The sequence below is a fragment of the Symphalangus syndactylus genome, chromosome 4 (assembly GCF_028878055.3).
Source record: "Symphalangus syndactylus isolate Jambi chromosome 4, NHGRI_mSymSyn1-v2.1_pri, whole genome shotgun sequence".
Lineage (NCBI taxonomy): Eukaryota > Metazoa > Chordata > Mammalia > Primates > Hylobatidae > Symphalangus > Symphalangus syndactylus.
In genome coordinates, this window is record NC_072426.2 from 83154313 (window position 1) to 83178854 (window position 24542).

The 24542-nt window shown below is 38.0% G+C and overlaps 1 protein-coding gene across 11 annotated transcripts in view; it reads right to left on the reverse strand.

Moving 5' to 3' along the window:
- The window catches only part of ZFAND4 (zinc finger AN1-type containing 4), a 65384-nt gene that overhangs the window by 23197 nt on the left and 17645 nt on the right, over positions 1 to 24542 (reverse strand). For 6 of the 11 annotated variants that reach the window (XM_063637425.1, XM_063637424.1, XM_063637423.1 and 3 more), the window contains 4 exons: positions 15787 to 15862; positions 14772 to 14839; positions 11159 to 11399; positions 1572 to 1737 (listed from right to left, as the gene is read on the reverse strand). In XM_063637425.1, coding sequence (XP_063493495.1) covers positions 1572 to 1737; positions 11159 to 11399; positions 14772 to 14839; positions 15787 to 15862 — 551 coding nt within the window. The remainder of the gene's footprint in view (positions 1 to 1571; positions 1738 to 11158; positions 11400 to 14771; positions 14840 to 15786; positions 15863 to 24542) is intronic. The other 5 variants (XM_055275275.2, XM_063637426.1, XM_055275277.2 and 2 more) reach the window with 2 other exon arrangements.

Below are 24542 nucleotides of genomic sequence, written 5' to 3' on the forward strand. Positions count from 1 at the left end.
ATCCCAGCACTTTGGGAGGTCGAGGCAGTCGGATTACGAGGTCAGGAGATCGAGACCATCCTGGCTAATACAGTGAAACCCTGTCTCTACTAAAAACACACACACACAAAAAAATGAGCTGGGCGTGGTTGGTGGGCGCCTGTGGTCCCAGCTACTCAGGAGGCTGAGGCAGGACAATGGCGTGAACCTGGGAGGTGGAGCTTGCAGTGAGCCAAGATAGCACCTGGGCGACAGACCGAGACTCTGTCTCAAAAAAAAAAAACAAAAACAAAAACAAAAAAATGCTTGGCAAAATTGTTTGGCATAATACTAAAGTTAAACATATATCTTCCCTCTGACTCCAAAAGTCCATTGCTAGGTATACGCTCCAAAGAAACAAGTGCTATGTCCACCAAAGAATGTATGAGAATATTCAAAGGAATTTTATTGATAAAAGCCAAAAGATAGAGACAACTCAAATGTCCATCAAAAGGAAAAGAGAGAAGCAAATTGAGGTAAATCAATCACATAGTACAGTAGTACACAACAATAAAAAAGAATTAACTGATACATACAACCACATGGATACATCAAACAAATATTTTTAACAAAAGAAACCAGGCCATATGCTCTATGATTCTATTTATATAAATTTCAGGAATAGGAAAAACGTATTTATGGTAATAGATGTAAGAACAGTAGTTATTTCTGAGAATAGGAAAAGGTAGGTATTAACTGGGAAATATTATGAGGTAACATTCTGGAGTGAAAGGTCCTATTTTAATTTGGGTTGTGTCTACATGAGTGTATATAAATGTAAAAATTCATCAAGTAATACATTAAAGATTTTTGAATTTTATTATATATGAAAAGGAACGGAGCCATTAATACAGTAAAAAGGAAAGCAATAAAGTGGTAATATGAAACAAAGGACTTTTATCTAGAATATATATAAAACTCCAAAAAAAATCTGTAACAAAAAACATACAACCCAATAGAAAAATGGAAAAATATAGGTGTTTTATTAAAAAGGGTATCCAAATGCCCAATAAACATATGAAAGGTGCTCAGCCTTCCAGGTCTCATCAGAGAAATGCAATTAAAACCACAATGTGATGCCACTACAAACAAAGTAGAATTACAAAAATTAAAGGACCATGCCAAATACTGGTAAGAATATGGGAAAATGGCAGCTCTCATTCACTGTTGTAAAGAATGTAAATTGGTTCAATCACTTTGGAAAACTGACACTATCTACTAAATAGTAGATATCTTTATCCATAATAAATAAATATTAACATATTTTAAAAAGTAATTATTGCCAGATTAAGATTAAGCTCTCTTTTTTTATCCTTCTTAGACCCAGAATGATCTTTAAAATGATAAATTATGTTAAGTGCAGCATAATCCCTTCAGGTGTGCTTCTAATCTAAAAAATCCAATTTATCCCTTTTAGAAGTTTAACAAATGAGGCCAGAAACCTGAAATGAATAATACTTTATAATTTTTTCACGATGACCAACAGACCTCATTGATGAGTGCTCTGCAGGGGTAAGCTAGAGATAAGCCTGGCCAAATCCCAACAGCTTCACCTTTTTGCTGAGATTCATGTTCTTCATCTTAGCCTTCAGCAGCTTCATCTTATTCATAGTTATTGAATTTTCAATTATCTGTTGCCCAGAAGAAGAAGGCTCAGTTTCTTCATCCTCATCTGTATCTGAATTATACATAGAACCACCACTGCAAAGAAAACAGTAACTACTTGAAATTTTTCTGATACCTGCTCAGTGACTAAAAATGCTCTATGTGAAACAGCAATCTATAGAAGTTACTAATGATAAAACACTACATCCATTTTGTCAATGTCAATGTCAGGAAAATATATTTCAAAGAATGTACTTCTTAAAAGAAAAAATGAAATGGGAATAAATATTATGATCTAGGATTACTGAAAATCTAGTATAGCTGAGCTTCTCTGAATTCAGTATATCATAAATGAAGACATTTTGACACCTGCCATATCATTCCCAAAGAGGCAAAATCCATTTCCATGAGAATGTCTGATTTCATATTATCAGCCAAGGCTGATAATTGTGCAACCCAAACAACAGGCTGATGAGATTTCCATGAATCAGAATTTTTTAAAATTTGGCACGGGAGAGAAGTACAGATTTTTAGTCATCCTGAGGGGATTCTCACTAAAAAAAAAAAAAAGAAAAAAAAAGAATTCATACACAGGTGTCATCAGAACATTTTCTATTCTTAAAGAGCAAAAAAATTTTGTTTTCTTGAGACAGTCTCACTCTGTCACCAGGCTGGAGTGCAACGGCGCAATCTCGGCTCACTGCAACCTCTGCCTCCCAGGTTCAAGCGATTCTCCTGTCTCAGCCTCCCAAGTAGCTGGGACTACAGGTGTGTGCCACCACGCCCAGATAATTTTTTTGTATTTTTAGTAGAGACAGGGTTTCACTGTGTTAGCCAGGACGGTCTCAATCTCCCGACCTCGTGGTCCACCTACCTCGGCCTCCCAAAGTGCTGGGATTATAGGTGTGAGCCACCGTGCCCAGCCAATAAATTTTTTTAAGTAGAGATAACTTCAAATTTTTCTAAGTGTGCTTAAAAATGTAAAAACCTAGAATAGCACAGATTTTAACAAGAAAAAACACATCCAGTCAAGTCATGATACAAGCTATTAAACAGGTTAAACATTTAAATTACTGATCAACCACAGTGACGTTATTCATATTTCAATGTAATTAATATTTAGAACTCTTCCTCTTTGATTGCATAATATAATGATGTATCACATGATCCTCATATTTATACTTACATGTTTGTTTTGCCCCTTATTCCCCCACATGTAAGCAAGTTGAAAGCAGATATTAGACTATCTTCTGAGTCTGCACCAGGCACAGCGCTTGGCACATAGCCAATAAATGTTTGATGAACTGAACACAAAGATTTTGAAATTTCATTTATTTTTTCTATAATGGGAAAATTAGAATGGCAAGGATTTGATAAAACACAAGCTTGGCACATTTGTAAAACGATTAAAATTTTAAATAAAACAAAATAAGAATACATACTAGTTTTTATGCAGATTTACTTATAGGAAAACTAGGTTATCTACACTATGGAAGTATGAGGAAAATTTCCTGTTTTATATGGTTGTAAGAAATGGAAACAATTTGGGATAGCCTTAATGGGGTATATTCCTTAATGTTTCTGAAGCACATATTATTGCCACACAAGGGCAAAAAAGAGAGCAGACAGCCCCATTCCTAAATGTTATATGGTGCAACATGAAATGTTCTGAAACTGTGGGTTAATTACATGCACTATACGCATGGGTAGCATCTGAAGGAAGGTAGGACTGGTCTCCACAACCAATTCAGTCTGTGATGCTTGACTTGTGACAGCCACAGTTACCTACTACGGCATGGCTACCACAGTATGATAACTGACACAAGTACAACACTGAAGTAATAACATTGCCTGCCATTTACTGAATGCCTGCTCTGCCAGGCACTTCTCACACATTATTCCTAATTCTCACAAAACTACATAAGGTAGATATTATAGCTGATTTTATTAATGAAGAAACTCCAGGTGAGAGAGGTTAAGTGATTTGGCTCAAGATCAGAAAGCTATAGACAGCAGACCTAAGATTCAAATCCCCCATGTGTCTGGTTCCTAAGCTGATTCTTCCTACTACTACTCATTGCTTTCCCAGGCGCCAAATGACAGGACTTACTGCATCATGCTTGTGCACCCAAATGAGTGCCAGAACTTTTGCTGTGTGAAGGCTTTTGTCTCAAGGCCAACTATACAATACCTGAAAGAGGGTGCATGAAGATTTTCGTCATGTCACCCTGTGGAGTTAGAAGGAATAACTCAAGTATACACTATTCTCAGTTACCTTGCAATATTTTAACCTTAAATACTTCTGAGTTACCCTGTGGCATTTTAAGTATCTTTACTGAATACTGAAAGAAGTTTCTGATTCAACATTACTGTCATGAAAAGACCTATTCTCTCATGGAATAGATACATATATATGCACACATACATACACACATATATATCTTATATATATATAATATGTAATATATATATATATATATATATATAAAAGAACAATCAGCTGGGCGTGATGGCTCACGCCTGTAATCCCACCACTTTGGGAGGCCGAGGTAGGTGGATCACGAGGTCAGGAGATCAAGACCATCCTGGCTAACACGGTGAAACCCTGTGTCTACTAAAAATACAAAAAATTCTCTGGGCATGGTGGCGGGCGCCTGTAGTCCCAGCTACTCAGGAGGCTGAGGCAGGAGAATGGCATGAACCTGGGAGGCAGAGCTTGCAGTGAGCCGACATTGTGCCAACGCACTCCAGCCTGGGCGACAGAGTGAGACTCCATCTCAAAAAAAAGAAAAAGAACAATCATGATAAATCACTGGACTCATTTTAGAGTATAAAAACACTTTTAAATTCACCTTTTTTTTCAAAGAACCACATTATTGTGTTTTCTCTCATGAAGTATAGATTCATGAGATGAGTTAGAACCCAATCACAAATTTTTTTCAGATGAAAAAATGTAACTAGGTTAACATAGTAATTTATAAATTTAATCCGAAATGACTTTCTTTATATTTAAATATAAATATAACAGTTCCTTGAATTTCTAAAATTTTTTTTAGTACTATATGTAATTTCTCGAAATTTTTTTTTTTTTTTTTTTTTTTGAGACGGAGTTTCACTCTTGTTGCCCAGGCTGGAGTGCAATGGCGCGATCTTGGCTCACCACAACCTCCACTTCCCGGGTTCAAGCTATTCTCCTGCCTCAGCCTCCCTAGTAGCTGGATTACAGGCATGCACCACCACGCCCGGCTAATTTTGTATTTTTAGTAGAGATGGGGTTTCTCCATCTTGGTCAGACTGGTCTCAAACTCCCGACCTCAGGTGATCCGCCTGCCTCCACCTCCCAAAGTGCTGGGATTACAGGCATGAGCCACCACGCCCAGCCTCAAATCTTTTGATTTAATGACATGATTAAAGGATATAAGATGTGCAAATGTAATATTATTCAAACATGAAATCTGTACATCGCAAAGCCAAGACCTCATTTAACTTTCACAGTTTACCATTAAGTCTTACAATGTCTCCTTATCTATCTTCCTGCTTAAAAAATCCCAGGCTGGGCGCAGTGGCTCACGCCTGTAATCCCAGCACTTTGGGAGGCCGAGGTGGGCGGATCACCAGGATGGGAGATTGAGACCATCCTGGCTAACATGGTGAAATCCCGTCTCTACTAAAAATACAAAAAACTTAGCCGGGCATGGTAGCATGTGCCTGTGGTCCCAGCTACTTGGGAGGCTGAGGCAGGAGAATCGCTTGAATCTGGGAGGCGGAGGTTGCAGTGAGCCAAGATCGTGCCACTGCACTCCAGCCTGGGTGACAGAGCAAGACTCCATCTCAAAAAAAAAAAAAAAAAATCCCAGGAAGGTGGCATGATCCACTAAAAAGATTTGAGACTAAAAAAAGACTGATGTTGCATTTTCTATCAGAATGAAACAAATTAACACTCAGTTCTCCCTCTTTGTTTTTAGAGTGGGAGCCAGCAAACCATGGTCATGGGTCAAATCTGCCCCACCACCTATTTCTATTTCTGTGTGGCCCATGAGCTAAGAATGGTTTATGAACTTTAATTAGTTGAAAAAACTCAAAATAATGGTATTTCATAACAAATGAAAATTAAATAAAATTCAAATTTGTGTCCATAAATAAAGTTTTATTGGAACACAGCCACATTCACCCAATCATGTATTACAAATGGCTGCTTTTGCCTACAATGGCAGAGTTGAGTAGCTATGACAGAGTTTATGTGGCTCTCTCGTTGCTCTACACTGTGATATGGGAAACTACAAATCACAGTAACATAGTCATAATTCAACAGTATTTTGACTGCCATGTATTATTGCTATTCTGTGACTTTTTTTTATTACTAGTGTATACCCAACCTTGTCAAACAAGAAAAGTAGACTTCAAATGTTGCCATATTAAGGTATCATAGAGTGGATTATTTGTTAGCAATTAGATAGCAAAGCATGATGCTTATAATGCAGTGACACTATAGCTATGCTAAAGGAAAACAGCATAAATAGACATTACCAGGCTAGGAATTCATCACAATATTCCCAACTTTCAGGAAAGCAACAGTCAGAAAAACTAGAAAATTTACAATAGAATATCTCATCACAGCAGAATTTCTTTACACAAATAAAAAATGAAAATGAAGCTATAACCAAAGAAGTTTCTGAATGTTTATATCTGCTAGCCAAGCAAGGAAAGCTACTTATCAATAGTGAATTAATTCACTATTGATCACAGCAGTTGAGGAAGTATGTCCTGAGAAAATAAACTTGTTTAAAAATTACTTTTCCAGCAGGGACAATTTCTCAAAAAGTTGACAGCATTGGAAGCAACATCAACAGTTGATTAAAAAATAAGGTAAATGACTAAGTCATTTACCTTGTTTTTTGATGAGCTGACATATATTACCCATACTGCTCTGTGTTACTGTTTATTGAGGGCGTCAATACCAAGTTTGAAGTAACTGAAGAGTTGGCTCCTATGAATAGCCTGCATGAAGCTACTACAGGTGAGAATATTTTCAAATAAATTGCTAAATACTAATCTAGTACAACTTTAAGTGAACTCTGCTATAACTGATGGGGTGATGTGTGGAACTTAGTTGGACAAATTTATAGAATTAGTGAACATGTAAGGTCTTTCTTTTTTTTTTTTGTCTTTTTGAGAGGGGGTCTCACTCTGTCACCCAGGCTGGAGTGCAGTGGTGTGATCTCGGCTCACTGCAACCTCCACCTCCTGGGCTCAAACAATCCTCCCACCACAGCCTCCGAAGTAGCTGGGACTACAGGTGTGCGCCACCAGGCCCAGCTAATTTTTTTCCAGATGGAGTTTCACTGTGTTGCCCGGACTTGTCTCAAACTCCCGGACTCAAGAGATTCGCCCACCTTCCAAAAGTGCTGGGATTACAGGTGTGAGCCACCATGCCCTTTAAACATGTAAGGTCTTTAAAGTCTATAGTTATTCATTGTATTATTCATCAGCAGGTATTTCATGGTAAATATCTGAATCTATCCTGTGTTACTAAACCAGCAGTGTTAATGGTAAACTTCAATTGTTTCATGGACTTATCCATCATCAGTTTGGCGGCTTAGTGGTAATGAAGTTTTATTATGTTTTTTTTAGCTCAGGAACTCTGAATGAGAAGAACTGGCCTTAACTACTATTACAAACACTTTTTAAATTTTTAAATTGCCTTTGGAAATTAATTTTTACTGTGGACTTCATAATGTTTCGTAATGAATTTAACCTAAAATTACAAAATAAAACAATGTTTATATGTGAAACATACACTGCAATAATGTCATGTTAACAACAACTAGTGTTTGAATTGCATGTAGTAGCAAGCTGCAATCATTCCCATGCTTTCAAAAGTTGAAATTTCCCACAGAAATTTGCAGCAGATATATTTCTGAGCTCAAACTATAGGTCTAGCAGTGTTTTTATACCTCACTGCAATTTCCAAAAAATGTCCTATTTCAAAATTCATTTAAATGTACAACTGAGGAGCTTCCAAGGCAAACAGCAAGAGAAGATCTGATGGAATTTTATAAATGCCTTACAAATGATCAATTATGTTCAATAAAAGCATGTGCTCATGGACTGATAGTATCTGACAGTACCTACCTGTGTGAAAAAAAAATTTCTGAGATAAAATACATAAAATCTCATTACAGATCAGCATTAACAAGTGAACTTTTGCAACTGACCTTGCAAATTTGATGGGCAACACTAACTTTCAACCTCAATTAGGTAAAACATTATTCCCATGAAAAAGAATTCCATTCTTCTCTGGAATTCTGTGGTACAAACAGAAGAAAAGTACCCAATTGTTAGTCTTATATTTTGAACTTTGTTAGTAAAAGTTTTGCGGAAATTTGTTTTCTCTCTTGTTACATAAGTACCTATTTAATATCCTTGATGCTGCCTCTTGGCCTAAAAATCCTAAAATAGTTATTATCTGCACACCTTTACAGAAGAAGTTTGCTACTCTTGCTGTAGACTAGGAAAGCCTCTTCTAGAACAGGAAAGATAAATGTCCTTCATGGTATTACCAGATCATTTTCTACTCCTCTTTCTCATTCATCCATCCCTTTCCTTGTCGAATTATTGTAGATGAATACAAAGGAAGAAAAAATTATTAAAATAATCTTTTTTTTAACTTTTTTTTTAATTAATTTTTTTGCACACAAAAACAATAAACATTTTCTAAAAATACATACAAACAAAAAGATGCGTATCAAACATATTAGGAAGGTTGCACATGGGAAGTCGGGGAATAGAAATGGGGGGTGGGAGTTAAAATAAATGAGAGAGGGACTTTATATGGATCAGTGATAATAACTCAATCTTCTATTTGACAAAGAAGAGGGAGAAGGAAGAGGAAGAAAAAGAAAGTGGGATAAAGGATCAGAAAGGGAGGAAAATAGAAAAAATTAGAGCATGACTCCAGGGTAGACCTGTTTTGTTGTCACTGAGTTGGTTGGTTGGTTTGTCTGTTGTATTTTTCATGTTTCGCCAAGTTGGCCAGACTGGTCTCGAACTCCTAGCCCGAAGTGATCAACCCGCCTCGGCCCCCCAGAGTGCCGGGACCACAGGCGTGAGCCACCACGTCCAGCCCCCACATTGCTTCTGGCCTCCGTGGTAGACCTCCCAGACGGGGCGGCCAGGCAGAGACGCTCCTCACTTCTTCCCAGACGATAGGTGGCCGGGCAGAGGCGCTCCTCACTTCCCAGACGGTGGGTGGTCGGGCAGAGGCGCTCCTCACTTCCCAGACGGTGGGTGGTCGGGCAGAGGCGCTCCTCACTTCCCAGACGGTGGGAGGCCGGGCAGAGGCGCTCCTCACTTCCCAGAAGGGGTGGCCGGGCAGAGGCGCTCCTCACTTCCCAGACGATGGGTGGCCGGGCAGAGACGCTCCCCACCTCCCAGCCCGGGCGGCGGCCCGGCAGGGGCTGCAATCCCAGCACCCTGGTAGGCCAAGGCAGGCGGCTAGGAGGCGGAGGCTGCCGCGAGGCTAGACCACGCCACCGCACTCCAGCCCGGGTAACACCGAGCACCAAGGGAGACTCCGTGTGCAGTCCGAGTACCTCGGGAGGCTGAGGCAGGCCGAGTACTCGGCGGCAGGAGAGAGAGAGAGAGAGAGAGAGAAAGGAAGGAAGGAAGGAAGGAAGGAAGGAAGGAAGGAAGGAAGGAAGGAAGGAAGGAAGGAAGGAAGGAAGGAAGGAAGGGAAAAAATAAATAATCTTGTGATGAACAATAAGACAGTTCTAATTAAATTCCATGATGACATTTGGGCTGAGTCATAAACACAAATAGAAGTTGGCTGAGGAGAAGCTGGAGTAAAAGGAGAAAATGACGTTTCAAGCAAAGGAGAAAAGATGTATAAAAACATAGCATAATGAAAAGACCTGGAAAACTGATGGTGACAGGTTGTCAAAGGACTCATATGCTAAGCTGAGGAGCTTCGGTTTCCTTTAGGAAAAGGGAGCCAAAAGAGCGTGTACTAGGGAAGAAAACTAAACAGTGAGCCAGCACATGGCAAAACTGGTATGAAGACATTCTATTAATGGCCTAAGGCTATAACCCTCACTGCTACCTCCTCCATTTCTTGCCCATGGTTTATGCCAAGTTTGAAGTGCTAACCAGATGCTGACATGTTAAAGTCAACAGGTAACACCCATGTGTCACAGTCTGCTCTCTGAGGCCACAAAAAATTGAGTCTAATCTTTCATGTAACACTCTGTGAGGGGCAGAATCCTAGGGGAATCTCTCTGACTCTTGACCCTTGGTGTTCACATCACATTTGGTTTCCTACCCTTGAGTATGGGCATGATGGACGTCTTGCTTCTAGCCAACTGAATATGGCAAAGGACGTTGCAGATGTAATTTAGGCTCCAAATCAGTCAGTTTTGGTTCATCAAAAGGGAGCTGAGGGCAGCCTCTAGTCAACAGCCAGCAAAAAACTGGGCCCTCCATCATATAACTGAAAGGAAATGAATTATGCCAGCAATAAGAGTGACTTTGTAAGTAGATTCTCCTCCTCAGTCAAGCCTCTTGATAAGAGACTTGCTGACACCTTGACTCCAGATTGTGGGACTTGGAGCACAGCGATGGTGTGCCTGGACTCCTGACCCACAGAAACTGTTCTCCAAACTACAAGCTGGTTTTTTTTTTTTTTTAATAATTTTACCACTACCTTTTTATTTTGCAGGATGTGTAACACCTTCCCTTGCTTTGTCTGCTTGGCAAACTCCACTCCCCTTTTAGGGTCACTTCTTCTCAGAGTTGTGTCTAACTCTCTGCCTTTCATGCATAATAAAGGCCCTGTCATCTATTCTCCCAGAGATCTTGATATCTTTTTACAACATCACCAACATTATATCACCGACACTCTTGATAGCAGACTGCATGCTCCATGAAAGTAGGCATAATCATCTTTACAACATCAGTGCCTTGCTCAGTGAATGGCCATAAAAGTTCAGTGAGTGAATGCTTAATAACTTGAAGTGAAAGGAGATAAAAAATCACAGAAACCCAGAATGCACAGCAACTAACTGAGAGGTTGCCTTGTCCAATTCTCTAATTTTTCTATTGCTTAGCTAAATATCTGTAGGGTTTTTCCTCCTGATTTTAGAATATTACAATTTATCTCCCTTTTATAGAGTAGGAAAACAAGACCAGAGAAGTAAAGAGATTTATCTGCCTTTAAGCAGCAGAGTTAAATTTAGAAAAAAAGGTATCAACTTTAGGTTTAACCCTTTCTATTATGCTAAGGTTGTATAATAACACACTATTATGACAGGATTCTATAATCTATTAGGCATCTTAGAGTTTCACAGAGTAACAGAAACAAATCTTTTTATGAAAACATCCCACTCCGTAAAAAAACCTCAGTTTTATCATATCAATCATATGAAGGACAATTTCAGACTTATATATTGGGGGCTGGGGTAGGAATGAGATGCATGACATTTGTTAATATATATAGATTATTTTGACAATACAAGGTAAACAAAAGTTTATGGAGTACCTCATACGATGTTCCCCTTTTCTCTGTAGGACATGCAAATGAAAATCTATTTTCTTTGAAGAGTCAGATAACGGTGTTGAAGTGCCATCTCCCCTATCTACTGCAGGAAAGAAATTCAACTGATCTCCTTCCCGGTACACCAAAAATGTAACTTGTTTGTTGCAGGAGGTCTTCTCCCAGACCTCAACTCGACTGGAATCCAAGTACTCTGCCATATTCCTAAGTGGATCTTCTGTAGGAACTACAAATGGAAAATTGAAATAAGTCTTCAATTTGGATCAAGTTTTATGCATCTTGGTACAGTGACAGGATATAATATACTGAATTTGAACAACAGTCCTGTGCATATAACATAAACATGATATTCTTCAAATAAGTTTCTGATCTTTCTACAGTTAATATAGCATTCCCTGTGTTGTATTAATAAGAAACAAACAAACAAAATGCATGATTATGTTGCTATATTCAAAGACAGGGCTAAACCAAAACAGAGTTTTTTGTCCTATGCCATTATAGTCTGTATTTTTTCCCTATGTCACTAGAGTCTGTATATTTGCTGACTCTATGATATTACTATCAATAATTTTTTTACTATATACTTTCTGCTCCCTATATTTTCAAATATTGGTTCCAACAATAATTAAAACCAACATAAATTCCACTTACTTTAGATTAAAATTACACAGACACGGCCGGGTACGGTGGCTCATGTCTGTAATCCCAGCACTTTGGGAGGCCGAGGCGGGCAGATCATGAGGTCAAGAGATTAAGACCATCCTGGCCAACATGGTGAAATCCCGTCTCTACTAAAAAAAATACAAAAATTAGCTGGGCATGGTGGTGCGCACCTGCAGTCCCTCAAAAAAAAAAAAAAAAAGTACACACACACACAAACACACAATTAGGAGACATATCTAAGAAATTAGAAGTAAGCAGACCTATCTTTTTCTTTCTGGTTTTATATAAAGGCTGATTCTTAGAGCTGTTCCTTGATGTGAAGTTAGGTAATTAAAAGTACATAATAACTAGAATGTGAGGGAGTCACTTAATGTACTAAAACTGCAACAGTTCCAGGAAAAAATAAAAGTTCTCTCCCAAAGACATTCTCATCATACTGCAGAAACATGTGTTTTCTCCTAAAAGAGGCAAAGATTTCCCAAGCTGCATAACTTTCACGTATTTATTAACAGAATCGTGGTGCTCTACAACCCTTTAAAAAGAAGTTGCAGCAATAGGAAAATATTAAACTTGGAAAGCAGTAAGGTAAAAACATCAAAGATGTTTCCATAGCCTGAATTCAATAACACTATTACTAACATAAAAATCTTATAATATGATTTAGCTTGCTTTGTGAAAATAGTTATTTGGATGTTTTGATTTACTTTCACAGGCCCAAAACGTATAAATATTAAGACACTTTTCAAACAAGTTCTTGCCTTTTCTAAGTTAATGCTCCACTTTCCATATTACATCAAGAGATAAAAATTTGGATCAGAGGGCAGAACTTTGGGGGAGGAAAAAAACAAAACACAACAAAAAAGAAAAATTATGCCCATTTTTTAGATATTGCTATAGCCATTACCACAGTCACATGAAAGCCTTTCCTAAACCAGCACAGGGTACCTTACTCAGGCAGGTGTATGTGTGTATCTTCTCATAACAGAAACATCTTTCAGATTTTATCAGCTATAAAACAATATATACGAGTTTGATATGCATTGGGCACAATTTAGTTTTAGAAAAGAAACTGATTTTAATCTTTCTATGCTGCTTTGATAATGGTTATTTCAAAAACAATTTTTTTTATTTGTATTCTTTTTTTGAGACAGAGTCTCACTCTGTCACCCAGACTGGAGTGCAGTGGTGCCATCTCCACTCACTGTAACCTCTGTCTCCCAGGTTCAAGCAATTTTCATGTCTCAGCCTCCTGAGTAGCCCATCACCATGCCCAGCTAATTTTTGTATTTTTAGTAGAGATGGGGTTTCACCATGTTGGCCAAGCTGGTCTCAAACTCCTGACCTCAATACCAGTGCCTGTAATCCCAGCTACTCGGGAGGCTGAGGCAGGAGAATCACTTGAACCCAGGTGGCAGAGGTTGAAGTGAGCAGAGATCATGCCACTGCACTCCAGCGTGGGCGACAAAGCAAGACTCCATCTCAAAAAAAAAAAAAAAAAAAAAAAAAAAAATATATATATATATATATATATATATATTTACCTCAGAATCTGTATCACACTCCTCATAAACATATAAAATAATTTTAGTTCTAATAAGAAAAGTAGTGTTTTGATTAAACACTCTGGTTTAAAGCAGTACTACGCACAAATAACCAACTTTCAAAAATGTCATACAATAGAATTCACATGGCATTAAACACTATATAATTCTATCTTAACATAATGGCTCAGTAAACATAGGGTTCTTGTGCTACTCTCAAGAGTTATTACTATAAACATCACATAGTTATTACTATAAATGTCACATAGGACAATTACCTAAATCCAATTAATTAAAAGTCTCTGATATCAGGAGTGCTAAAAGGCCCTAACATTATTAACTTTGTTTTTCTCTAACCTATAAAGAGCAGTTCCACAGCCGAAGTAGCATATCTCATTAAATCCTCTTGAGGTAGCTAAGAAAAAGATGGCAATAATCCTATTTTCTAACCAAAATTATGAAACATAGGGATATAATTTGACATGTGGAAGCAAGCCAGGAGTAGAATCAATACTTATCCTTCGGTTTTCTGGTTAATGAAGGATCAAATAAATCTGAAGGCCTTTCTCAAAATGAGGTCCATAGAAGAGGACGCTCTGACTAGTCTCCTCCACTTCATGGGAATTCATGTGACATACCTGACTCAGGGACCAATGTGAATACCGCCGGCCCTTCTTGTGCTTAATAAAACCCTCTCATCAATCAAGTCTCCACTAATGTCATCTTTTTCGAGGGCTCTTCCTACCCTTTTTTCTGCATAGCACTTACAACCATTAAGAGTTACATCGACTCTTTACACATTTATTGTAGGCACTGTCATGAAGCAGAGACTTTCTCTCCCATGTCTACCATACTTGGAACATTGCACTGACCATTCAGTAGAAGCTCAATATGTATTTGTTGAATGAATGACTGGATTTCAGAACTACTTATATTCTGAGAAAGGATGCAACCAGGGCCATGATAATATCCATGAAACCCAGACGCATCACAAACCAGGTAAACAGGCAATGTTGGAATTTTGCAAAACAATCATAATCTTGGGATTTGAAGATCTGGTAGATTTAAAGATAAACAAGACTCGTATGAAACTAAACACAATGGTAACATAGTATTTATAGTATGTCATTCCATTTCTGTTTCTATACTGGCAAAAGGTTTATTTTTAAACCTCTCTGAATTGGATCAGGAATCATGTGATTTTTCTGAACTGTATTTTAGAGTTCCAGCCTCTAGGCATTTAGGTTTTAAAGAACAATGCCTAGAGAATCAAATGTGATTTTTCTAAGACCTAATGGCAGAAAGGAAACCCAAATAAAACCTGAGGCTATAAAAATACTAACCGACATAAAGAATGTTACTGTCAAATTGCTTTAATATATATATATGCCTACCTCTTCTAGTATTTATAGGTCCGCCACGCATAGCCAAAACTAGCTTCAAGGTACACCCTTCTGAAATGCTGTGGATAGTTAACACAAAAATAAATCATAATCATCAAAATGCATTCAGTTAAATGTACCCATAATTATGTGCTGGCTTATCAGGCAGAGTGCCCACTCTCTAAAATATAAAAAGAGCAATGTAAATACATATAAAATGTTAACATATTTACTGGTACAAATAATAAAAAAGGTGAAACAAATTCTCATAAGCCATAAAGAAATCCAAGAATAAACATACTGGAAAAGACCTCTGTGATTACGTGTTTTAGCCTGTTCATTTCACATTAAGGAAAAGGAGGCCCAGAGAACAAAAGTGGCTTGCCGGAGACCCAAAGTGTAGAAAATAGCAAATCTATTTAATAAAACAGAAAATAGAAAAATAACAAGGTCTCCTGACTCTCAGTGCTCTTACAGCTATTCCACACTGCCTCTTATCCTTTTGCTCTTTTCTTAATAAAAGAGTGATGAATTATGTGAAAGAGGGGAGAAATAAGAGAGACAAAGTGGCAGAAAGTATGTTGGTAGTCACTGGTGCACACAGCATTACTTAGTAACAAAAGGAGGGCTTAATGAGAAAGGAAGGACTTTGGGAAGAACAATTCTCTCTTATCCAAAACTCTTGTAAAAACAGAAAGAAAAGGAACATAGCCAGGAAGGAATGGTTCAATATTCAAAGAAAGGAGCAAAGTAGGCAAGAAGATAATAGGAGGATTTCAAAAGGCAGGAGATAAACAGCTTGACATGAAAAATGAAAAGGGAAAATAAATGTATCAGAGGATAAAGGTTAAAGTAGTATAGGGTACCAAACTAATGCATCTAAAGTTCAGGATGTATAATGAAATCTAGGAATGTGAGCTATTCAGAAGAAAAAGAGACATGATCTTAGAGTTCAAAAGAAAAACATTAGCATATGGAGTCATAGTACTAAGTGCCTACAAAACAGCCAACATGCAATTACACTCACTTGTAATCATTCAAGCAATAATCATTTTCAAGTTCCATGTTATTCCAAATTAAGTGTTGTCGACAGACGGGAATACCTTAAGGGAAAGTTATTAAAAAAAAGTGTTAAAGAATTCAATAGCATCTCCAAAAGAGTATGATACAAATCTATTTCATTAAGGAACTAAGAGTACTAATAAATTAAACATTCTTCTAAATTGAATGCTAGGTGCTAAAATTTACAGAATCATAGATAGAAGGCATGCTTAAAAGGAGATACAGTCCAATCCATTCGCTGTAGAAAAGAACAGGATGTTGCAATAATTCTCTGGTCCTAAAACAAGGTATAACATAGGGATCCCTTTAAAAGGCAAGATATCATGCTCCTGCACAGCAAAAGAAACTATCAACAGAGTAAAGAGATGATCTACAGAATGGGAGAACATATTCACAAACTATGCATCTGACAAAGGTCTAATATCTACAATCTATAAAGAACTTAATTCAACAAACAAAGAACAACCCCATTAAAAAATGGGCAAAGGACATGAACAGACACTTCTCAAAAAAAGACACATATGTGGCCAACAAATATATTTAAAAAGCTCAACATCACTAATCATTAGAGAAATGTAAATCAAAACCACAGTGAGATACAAGCTCACACCTGTCAGAATGGCTATTAATAAAAAGTCAAAAAATAACAGATGTTGTCAAGGTTGAGGAGAACAGGGAACCCATACAGTGCTGGTGGGAATGCAAATTAGTTCAGCCATTGTGGAAAGCCATGTGGAGATTTCTCAAAGAGTTTAAAACAGAACTACCATTGAATCCAGCAATCCCACTACTGGGTATATACCCAGAGAAAAATAAATCGCTCTATCAAAAAGACACATCACTGGTATGTTCATCACAGTACTATTCACAATACCAAAGAGATGAAATCAATCAAGATGCCCCTGCAACAGTGGACTGGACAAATAAAATGTGGTGCCTATACACCACAGAACACCATGCGGCCATAAAAAGAATAAAATCATGTCCTTTGCAGCAACATGAATGCAGCTGGAGGCCATCATCCTAAGAGAACAAATGCAGGAACAGAAAACCCAATACCATGTGTTCTCACTTATAAGCAGGAGCTAAACACTGAGTATATATGGACATAAAGATGGGAACAATAGACACTAGGGACTACATGGGGAGGGAAGGGGATGTGGGTTGAAAAACTACCTATCGAGTACTATGCTCACATCCTGGGTGACAGGATAATTCACACACCAAACTTCAGCAACATACAATTTACCCACATAACAAACCTGCCCATGTATCCACTGAACCTAAAATAGAAGTTGAAAAAACAAAATAAAGATATTGGGCACAGTGGCTCATGCCTGTAATTCCAGCACTTTAGGAGGCCGAGGCAGGTGGATCACGAGGTCAAGAGATCGAGACCATCCTGGCCAACATGGTGAAACCCCATCTCTACTAAAAATACAAAAATTAGCCAGGCATAGTGGCAGGCGCCTGTAGTCGCAGCTACTCGATAGGCTGAGGCAGGAGAATCACTTGAACCTGGGAGGCAGAGGTTGCAGTGAGCCGAGATTGTGCCACTGCACTCCAGCCTGGCGACAGAGTGAGACTCCATCTCAAAAAAAAAAAAAAAATATATATATATATATATATATCATGAATCAGGCCTGCAGAGTTTAATATTTAAGGCCTAAAATGGAAATCAAAAGCAAGCAGGAGTAGCTATTCTTATATCAGATAAAACAGACTTTAAAGCAACAATATTACAAAAAAAAGACAAAGAAGGTCATTATATAATGATAAAAGGATCAATCCAACAAGAAGATATTACAATCCTAAATATATATGCACCTAACTCTTGAGCTCCCAGATTCATAAAACAATTACTACTAGGAAAAGAGATAGACAGCAACACAATAATAGTGGGGGACTTTAACACTCCACTGACAGCACTAGACAGGTCATCAAGCCAGAAAGTCAACAAAGAAACAATGGACTTAAACTGCACTCTAGAACAAATGGACCTAACAGATATTTACAGAACATTCGACCAAAGAACTGAAAAATATACATTCTTCTCATCAGCACATGAAACATTCTCCAAGACAGATCATATGAGAGGCCACAAAAAAGTCTCAAAAATTTTTTAAAAATCAAAATTCTATCAAGTATCCCCCCAGACCACAGTGGAATAAAATTAGAAATTAACTCCAAAAGGGAACCCTCAAACTGTACAAATACATGGAAATTAAACAATCTGCTCCTGAATGATTTTTGAGTTAACAATGAAATCAAGACGGAGATTTAAAAATTCTTCCAAAGGAATGATAATAGTGATACAAGTTATCTAAACCTCTGGGATACAGCAAAAGCAGTGCTAAGAGGAAAATTTATAGTGCTGAATGCCTACATCAAAAAGTCTGAAAGGTCACAAACTGACATCACAGTTTGATGTGTAACATCACACCTCAAGGAACTAAAGAAACAAGAACAAACCAAACCCACAGCTAGCATTAGAAAAGAAATAACAAAGATCAGAGCAGAACTAAATTGAATTGAAACAAAAAAATACTAAAGATCAATAAACGAAAGTTTGATTCTTTTAAAATATAAACAAAATCCACAGGCCATTAGCTACATTAATCAAGAACAGAAAACAGAAAATGCAAATAAACTCACTGAGAAATAAAAATGGAGACATTACAACTTACACCACAGAAATACAAAAGATCATTCAAGACTACTATAAATACCTTTATGCACACAAACAAGAAAATCTATATGAAATGGATAAATTCCTAGAAACATACAATCCTCCTACCTTAAGTCAGGAAGAAATAGAAATCCTGAACAGACCAATAACAAGCAGTGAGAATGAATCAGTAATTTTTAAACTGCCAACAAAAAAAAAAAGCCCAGGGCCAGATGGATTCACAGACGAATTCTACCAGACATTCAAAGAATTGGTACTGGCCGGGTGCAGTGGCTCACGCCTGTAATCCCAGCACTTTGGGAGGCCGAGATGGGTGGATCACGAGGTCAGGAGATCAAGACCATCCTGGCTAACACAGTGAAACCCCATCTCTACTAAAAATACAAAAAATTAGCCAGGCCTGGTGGCACGCACTGGTAGTCCCAGCTACTTGGGAGGCTGAGGCAGGAGAATTGCTTGAATCCGGGAGGCGGAGGTTGCAGTGAGCCGAGATCGCACCACTGCACTCCAGCCTTAACAGAGCAAGGCTCTGTTTCAAAAAAGAAAAGAAGAAGAGAAGAGAAGAGAAGAGAAGAGAAGAGAAGAGAAGAGAAGAGAAGAGAAGAGAAGAGAAGAGGAGAAGAGAAGAATCGGTACCAATCCTACTGAAACTATTCCAAAAGATTGAAAAAGAGGGAATTGGCCAGGCGAGGTGGCTTATGCCTGTAATCCCAGCACTTAGGGAGGCTGAGGTGGGCAGATCACAAGGTCAGGAGTTTGAGACCAGCCTGGCCAATATGGTGAAACCCTGTCTCTGAGAGTTCAAAGCTTCAGTGAGCTGTAATGGTGCCACTGCACTCCAGGCTGGGTAACAAAGTGAGAACCTCTCTCAAAAAAAAAAAAAAAGAAAGAAAGAAAGAAAGAAAAGAAAAGAAAAGAAAAGAAAAGAAAAGAAAAGAAAAGAAAAGAAAAGAAACAAAAAACTGTAATGGAAAACTTAAAAGCACTAGAATATTAAAACACAATAACAAGAAAACAACAAAAATTTGAATAGACGCTTCACCAAAAAAGATATACAGATGATGCAACAGACTGAAAGTTTGTATTCCCCCACCCAAAGTCATATGCTGAAGCCTAAATATCCAATGTAATGGTATCAGAGGTAAGGTTGGGGGTCTTTGGAGGTAATTAGGTCATGAGGGTAGGGTCCTCAAGAATGGGATTGGTGTCCTTAGAAGAGAGATGATCTCCCTCTCTCTCTCTCTCTACCATGAGAGGATATAGAAAGAAAACAGCTATCTGCAAACCAGAAAGAGTGCCCTCACCAGACCCTAGACCTGTGGGTAATCTTGGACTTCCCAGCTCCAGAACCGTGAGAAATAAAATTCTGTTGTTTAAGCCATCCAATCTATGGTATTCTGTGACAGCAACCTGAACTTTTTTTTTTTTTGAGACAGGGTCTCATCCGTTGTCCAGGCTGGAGTGCAATGGTGCAATTTTAGCTCACTGCAACCTCCACGTCCTGAGCTCAAGCAATCCTCCCACCTCAGCCTCCTGAGCAGCTGGGACTACAGGCCATGCCACCACGCCCAGATAATTTTTGTATTTTTAGTAGAGACAGGGTTTCGCAATGTTGCCCAGACTGGTCTTGAACTCCTGGACTTGAGTGATCCACCTGGCTCAGCCTCTCAGCATGAAGTTATTAAGACAGATGACAAGCAAATTAAAAGATGCATAACATCATCAGTCATTAGGAAAATGTAAATTAAAACCACAGTGAAATATTTCCAGTTCATATTACAATAGCAAAAATGAAACAAAAACTAAAACTAAAAGAACCCAGACAATATTATTAAGTGCTGATAAGGATACAGAGCGACTAGAACTTTTATGTATTACTCATACAAACACAAAATGGTAACAGCCACTCTGGAAAATAATTTAGCAGTTTTATAAAGTTAACTATATACTTCCTATGCAATTCAGCAATTCCACTCTTAAGTATTTACCCAAGTGAAATAAAAACCTATGCTTCCATAAAAATGTGTATGTGAAAGTTTATATGGCTTTATTTGTAATCACCAAAAAACTAAAAACCACCCAGATGTCCCGCAACTTGGGAATGAATAACTATGGTACTTCCTTATAATGGAACACTACTCGGCCATAAACAGAATGAACTACTGATACATGTAACAATAGGATAAGTCTCAAATGTATTATGCATAATTGCAAAAAAAACAGACTTAAGAGACTATAAAGTATATGATTTCATTTATATAAAATTCTAAAAAAGGCAAAATTACAGGAACAGAAACAGATCAGTGGGTACGATAGGGGCTTGGAATAGAGGAAGGGATTGACCACAAAAGGTACAGGAGAATTCTGATAGGTGATGGAACTGTTCTATATCTTGATTGTGATGGTGACTGTATGATAATAAATGTCTGCCAACACCAACAGAACGATATACTTGTTATGGGTTGAACTGTGTCCCTTCAAAATTTTTAGGTCAAAGTCTAAGCCTCTTATACCTCAGAATGTGACCTTAACTTGAAGATAGAATCTTGACATATGCATTCAAGTTAAAGTGAGGTAACTAGGGAGGGCCCTAATCCAATATGACTGGTATCCATATAAAAAGGAGAAATTTGGAGGCAGATACACACAGACACAAGGAGATTATGATGTGAGAAGACCAGGGTGATGCCTTGAATAAGCCAATGAACTAGAAAAATTGAAAGCAAACCCCCAGGAGCTGGCTGAAAGGCATGTGACAGATTCTACAGCCCTCAGAAGGACCTGACACTGTCACCAACTAAATCTTGTATTTTCAGCCTCCAAAATTGTGTAACTTTCTGTTATTTAAGTCATCCAGTTTGTGATACTTTGCTATGACAACCCTAGCAAACTAATACAATATGTAAATTGTATGACATGTAAATTATATCTTCCTAAAAAGTAGTTTGTTAGAATTTGGAGACAAATGAAAACATGCTCAGTATTATTAGTTAGCAAATAAAGAATGTGTATAAACTACAAAAAATGATCGAAGCTATCTAATCGTTTATATTGCTGTGATTACAAAGCCCTTAAATAACTATTATAAATTTTTAAACAAAAAAGTATTTTTAGCAAAACAAATACTTAGAATTTAATAACACTGACATTCAACTTACCAAAAACTTGTAGGATATAGCTAACACAGTTATTGGAATTTTAAAATAAATGGTTATGTTTTTAAGAAGCTGAGACTCCTAGTTTCAGCTCTGATACGTGGAGAACTTTTAATTCACCACTCCTTACAAGAAAAAAAGCTGAACAAACTGAAAACCAACAACTTTTCTTGGTGCCATCAGAGAAATTAGGTGGTAAGGTAAACCACCATAAGAAAATCTGTTGAGATAGGCAAACCCAGAGAGTCAAAGCCAAGATCCATTTATGTGAAGCTGAAGCCTCTAAAGTCATAAACTGGAAGGAACACTTAAATGGTAATTTTGATGAATTCATAGAGGCTGAGTGTGGACTCGGAAATTACTGAGGGCCAGAAACCAGGCCCCTCTAGCCTCCCTACCTCACCTAAACTACTAGAAGTTGAAGGAGGGGAGAAGCTAAGATACACTTTGAAGGTCCCAGCCTAGAGGCACAGGCCCACTGAAAGATTTAATCATAAGATTACAGAATGTTCCCCCTCTTCCCAATACCTTACCACCACACTAACAAGGCTCCAGTATAACAACAGTGGATTACAAGGGAAAGAATTGTAAGACACAAACTCTAAGGAGGAGTCTTTAGGGAAACTCAAAGGCAACGGGGGAGACAAAACAAGAAAAAACTAGAGGAATTTGAAGCCTCTGGCACTTATAACTACAGCAAACATTAAACACAGCCCAATTTCTAGCAAGTTGAAGATAAAACCTCACTCTAATGTCCTATTTACCTCAGTTCCTATCACCTGATATATTATGGCTGGTTTTCAACTAAAAATTACAAAGCATGCTAAAAGACATGAAAAAATACAGTATGAAAAGACAAAACTAGCATCAGAAATAGACTTAGATATGGCAGAGATCTTGAAATTATCAGACAGGGAAATTAAAACAGCTAAGATTAATATGCTAACAAATCTAATGGAAAAGTATACAACATGAAATAACAGATTGATAATACAAGCAGAGATGGAACCTTTAAGAATAAAAAGTAGATGTTAAAAATAAAAACACTAACAGAAATAAAGAATGCCTTTGATTGGTCATCTGCAGACTGGATCTGGAAAAGAATCGGGAAGTTTGAAAAATGGCAACAGAGGCCGGGCACGGTGGCTCACGCCTGTAATCCCAGCACTTTGGGAGGCCGAGATGGGCAGATCCCGAGGTCAGATCCAGACCATCCTGACTAACACGGTGAAACCCCGTCTCTACTAAAATACAAAAAACTAGCTGGGCGTGTAGTCCCACCTACTCGGGAGGCTGAGGCAGGAGAATGGCGTGAACCCGGGAGGCAGAGCTTGCAGTGAGCCGAGATCATGCCGCTGCACTCCAGCCTGGGTGACAGAGCGAGACTCCGTCTCAAAAAAAAAAAAGAAAAATGGCAACAGAAACTTCCTAGGCAAGGCACAGTGGTATGCACTTGTAGTCCCAACTACTTGAAAGGCTGAGGCACAAGGATTATTTGAGTCCAGGAGTTCGAGTCCAGCCTGGCCAACATAGTGAAATCCCATCTCAACATAAATAAATAAATAAATAAATAAATAAATAAATAAATAAATAAATGAAACAAAGAAAAGAAAATAAACTTGGCAAAATGGACTGTTAAGAGAAAAAAGAATGCACAAAAACAACATCTATTAACTGTGGGACAATTTCAAAAGTTGTAGCAATTTCAAAAGGTGCCACTAGAATATGAGAAGAAAAAATGAGACGGAAGAAATACTTAAATAATGGCCCAGATTTTCCAAAATTAATGAAACATACCAAACCACAGATCCAAGAAGCTCAGAGAATACCAAACATGATAAGTACCAAAAAATCTACACCTTCAACATATTATATCAAACTGTAGAAAAGCAAAGACAATGACAAAATCCTTAAATCAGCCAGGAAAGGGAAAAAAACACCTTACCTAAAAAGAAGCAAAGATAATTACTACAGGGGAGTTTTCATCAGAAATCATGCAAATAAGAAAAGAGTGGAGTGAAATATTTAGTGTTGAAAGAAAAAAATACCAACTTAGAATTCTATACCTTGAAATATTATCCTTCAGAAATGAAGGAGAAATACTTTTTCAGACAAACAAGAAACGTTAAAAGATGGCTTTTTTGTAAGAAACGTTAAAAGACATTATTCACAGAAAAAATGATGTAGGTCAGAAACTAAGATCTACTTAAAGAAAGCAAGAGGGCTGAGCATGGTGGAATTTGTTGCCAGTGGACCCATATTGCAAGAAATGTTAAAAGACATTATTCACAAAAAACAGGATGTAGGTCAGAAACTCAGATCTACATAAATAAAGGAAGAATGCTGGGCCTGGTGGCTCACGTCTGTAATCCCAGCTCTTTGGAAGGCCGAGGCAGGAGGATCGCTCTGCTAAGCACTTCACCTTTAACTCATTTAATCCTGAGAACAACCCTTTGAGATAAATACTATTATTCTTCCTATTTTAGACTGAGACAACTAAGATACAGACAGATTAAGTAATTTGGGCAGCCAGTAATCTGAAGCCAGGCAGCATGACTTCGGCACTCCAGTCCCTTTTTCAAAGCCCATTGTAAGGCCCTGAGCAGGCCCTGCTCCTCCCTTGCTGCAGCCTCCTTGTTCCTAATGCAGCACACTACTTCAGCCCTTTCTCCACTAGCCCCTCCATCCTCCCCACTCTCCCCACCAGGCTCTAGTTCTCAACTCACCAAAAACTTCCCCTAAAGGAAAAGCAGTCTGGCAGAATAATCATTTTCCCAGCAGGATGAACGCAAGCAGCCTCATCTCTGCCCTCCGTATTCCATATCCCTCTAACTTGGAGAATCTGGCTCACACCGTGTGACCCCAAATGTCTTCCAG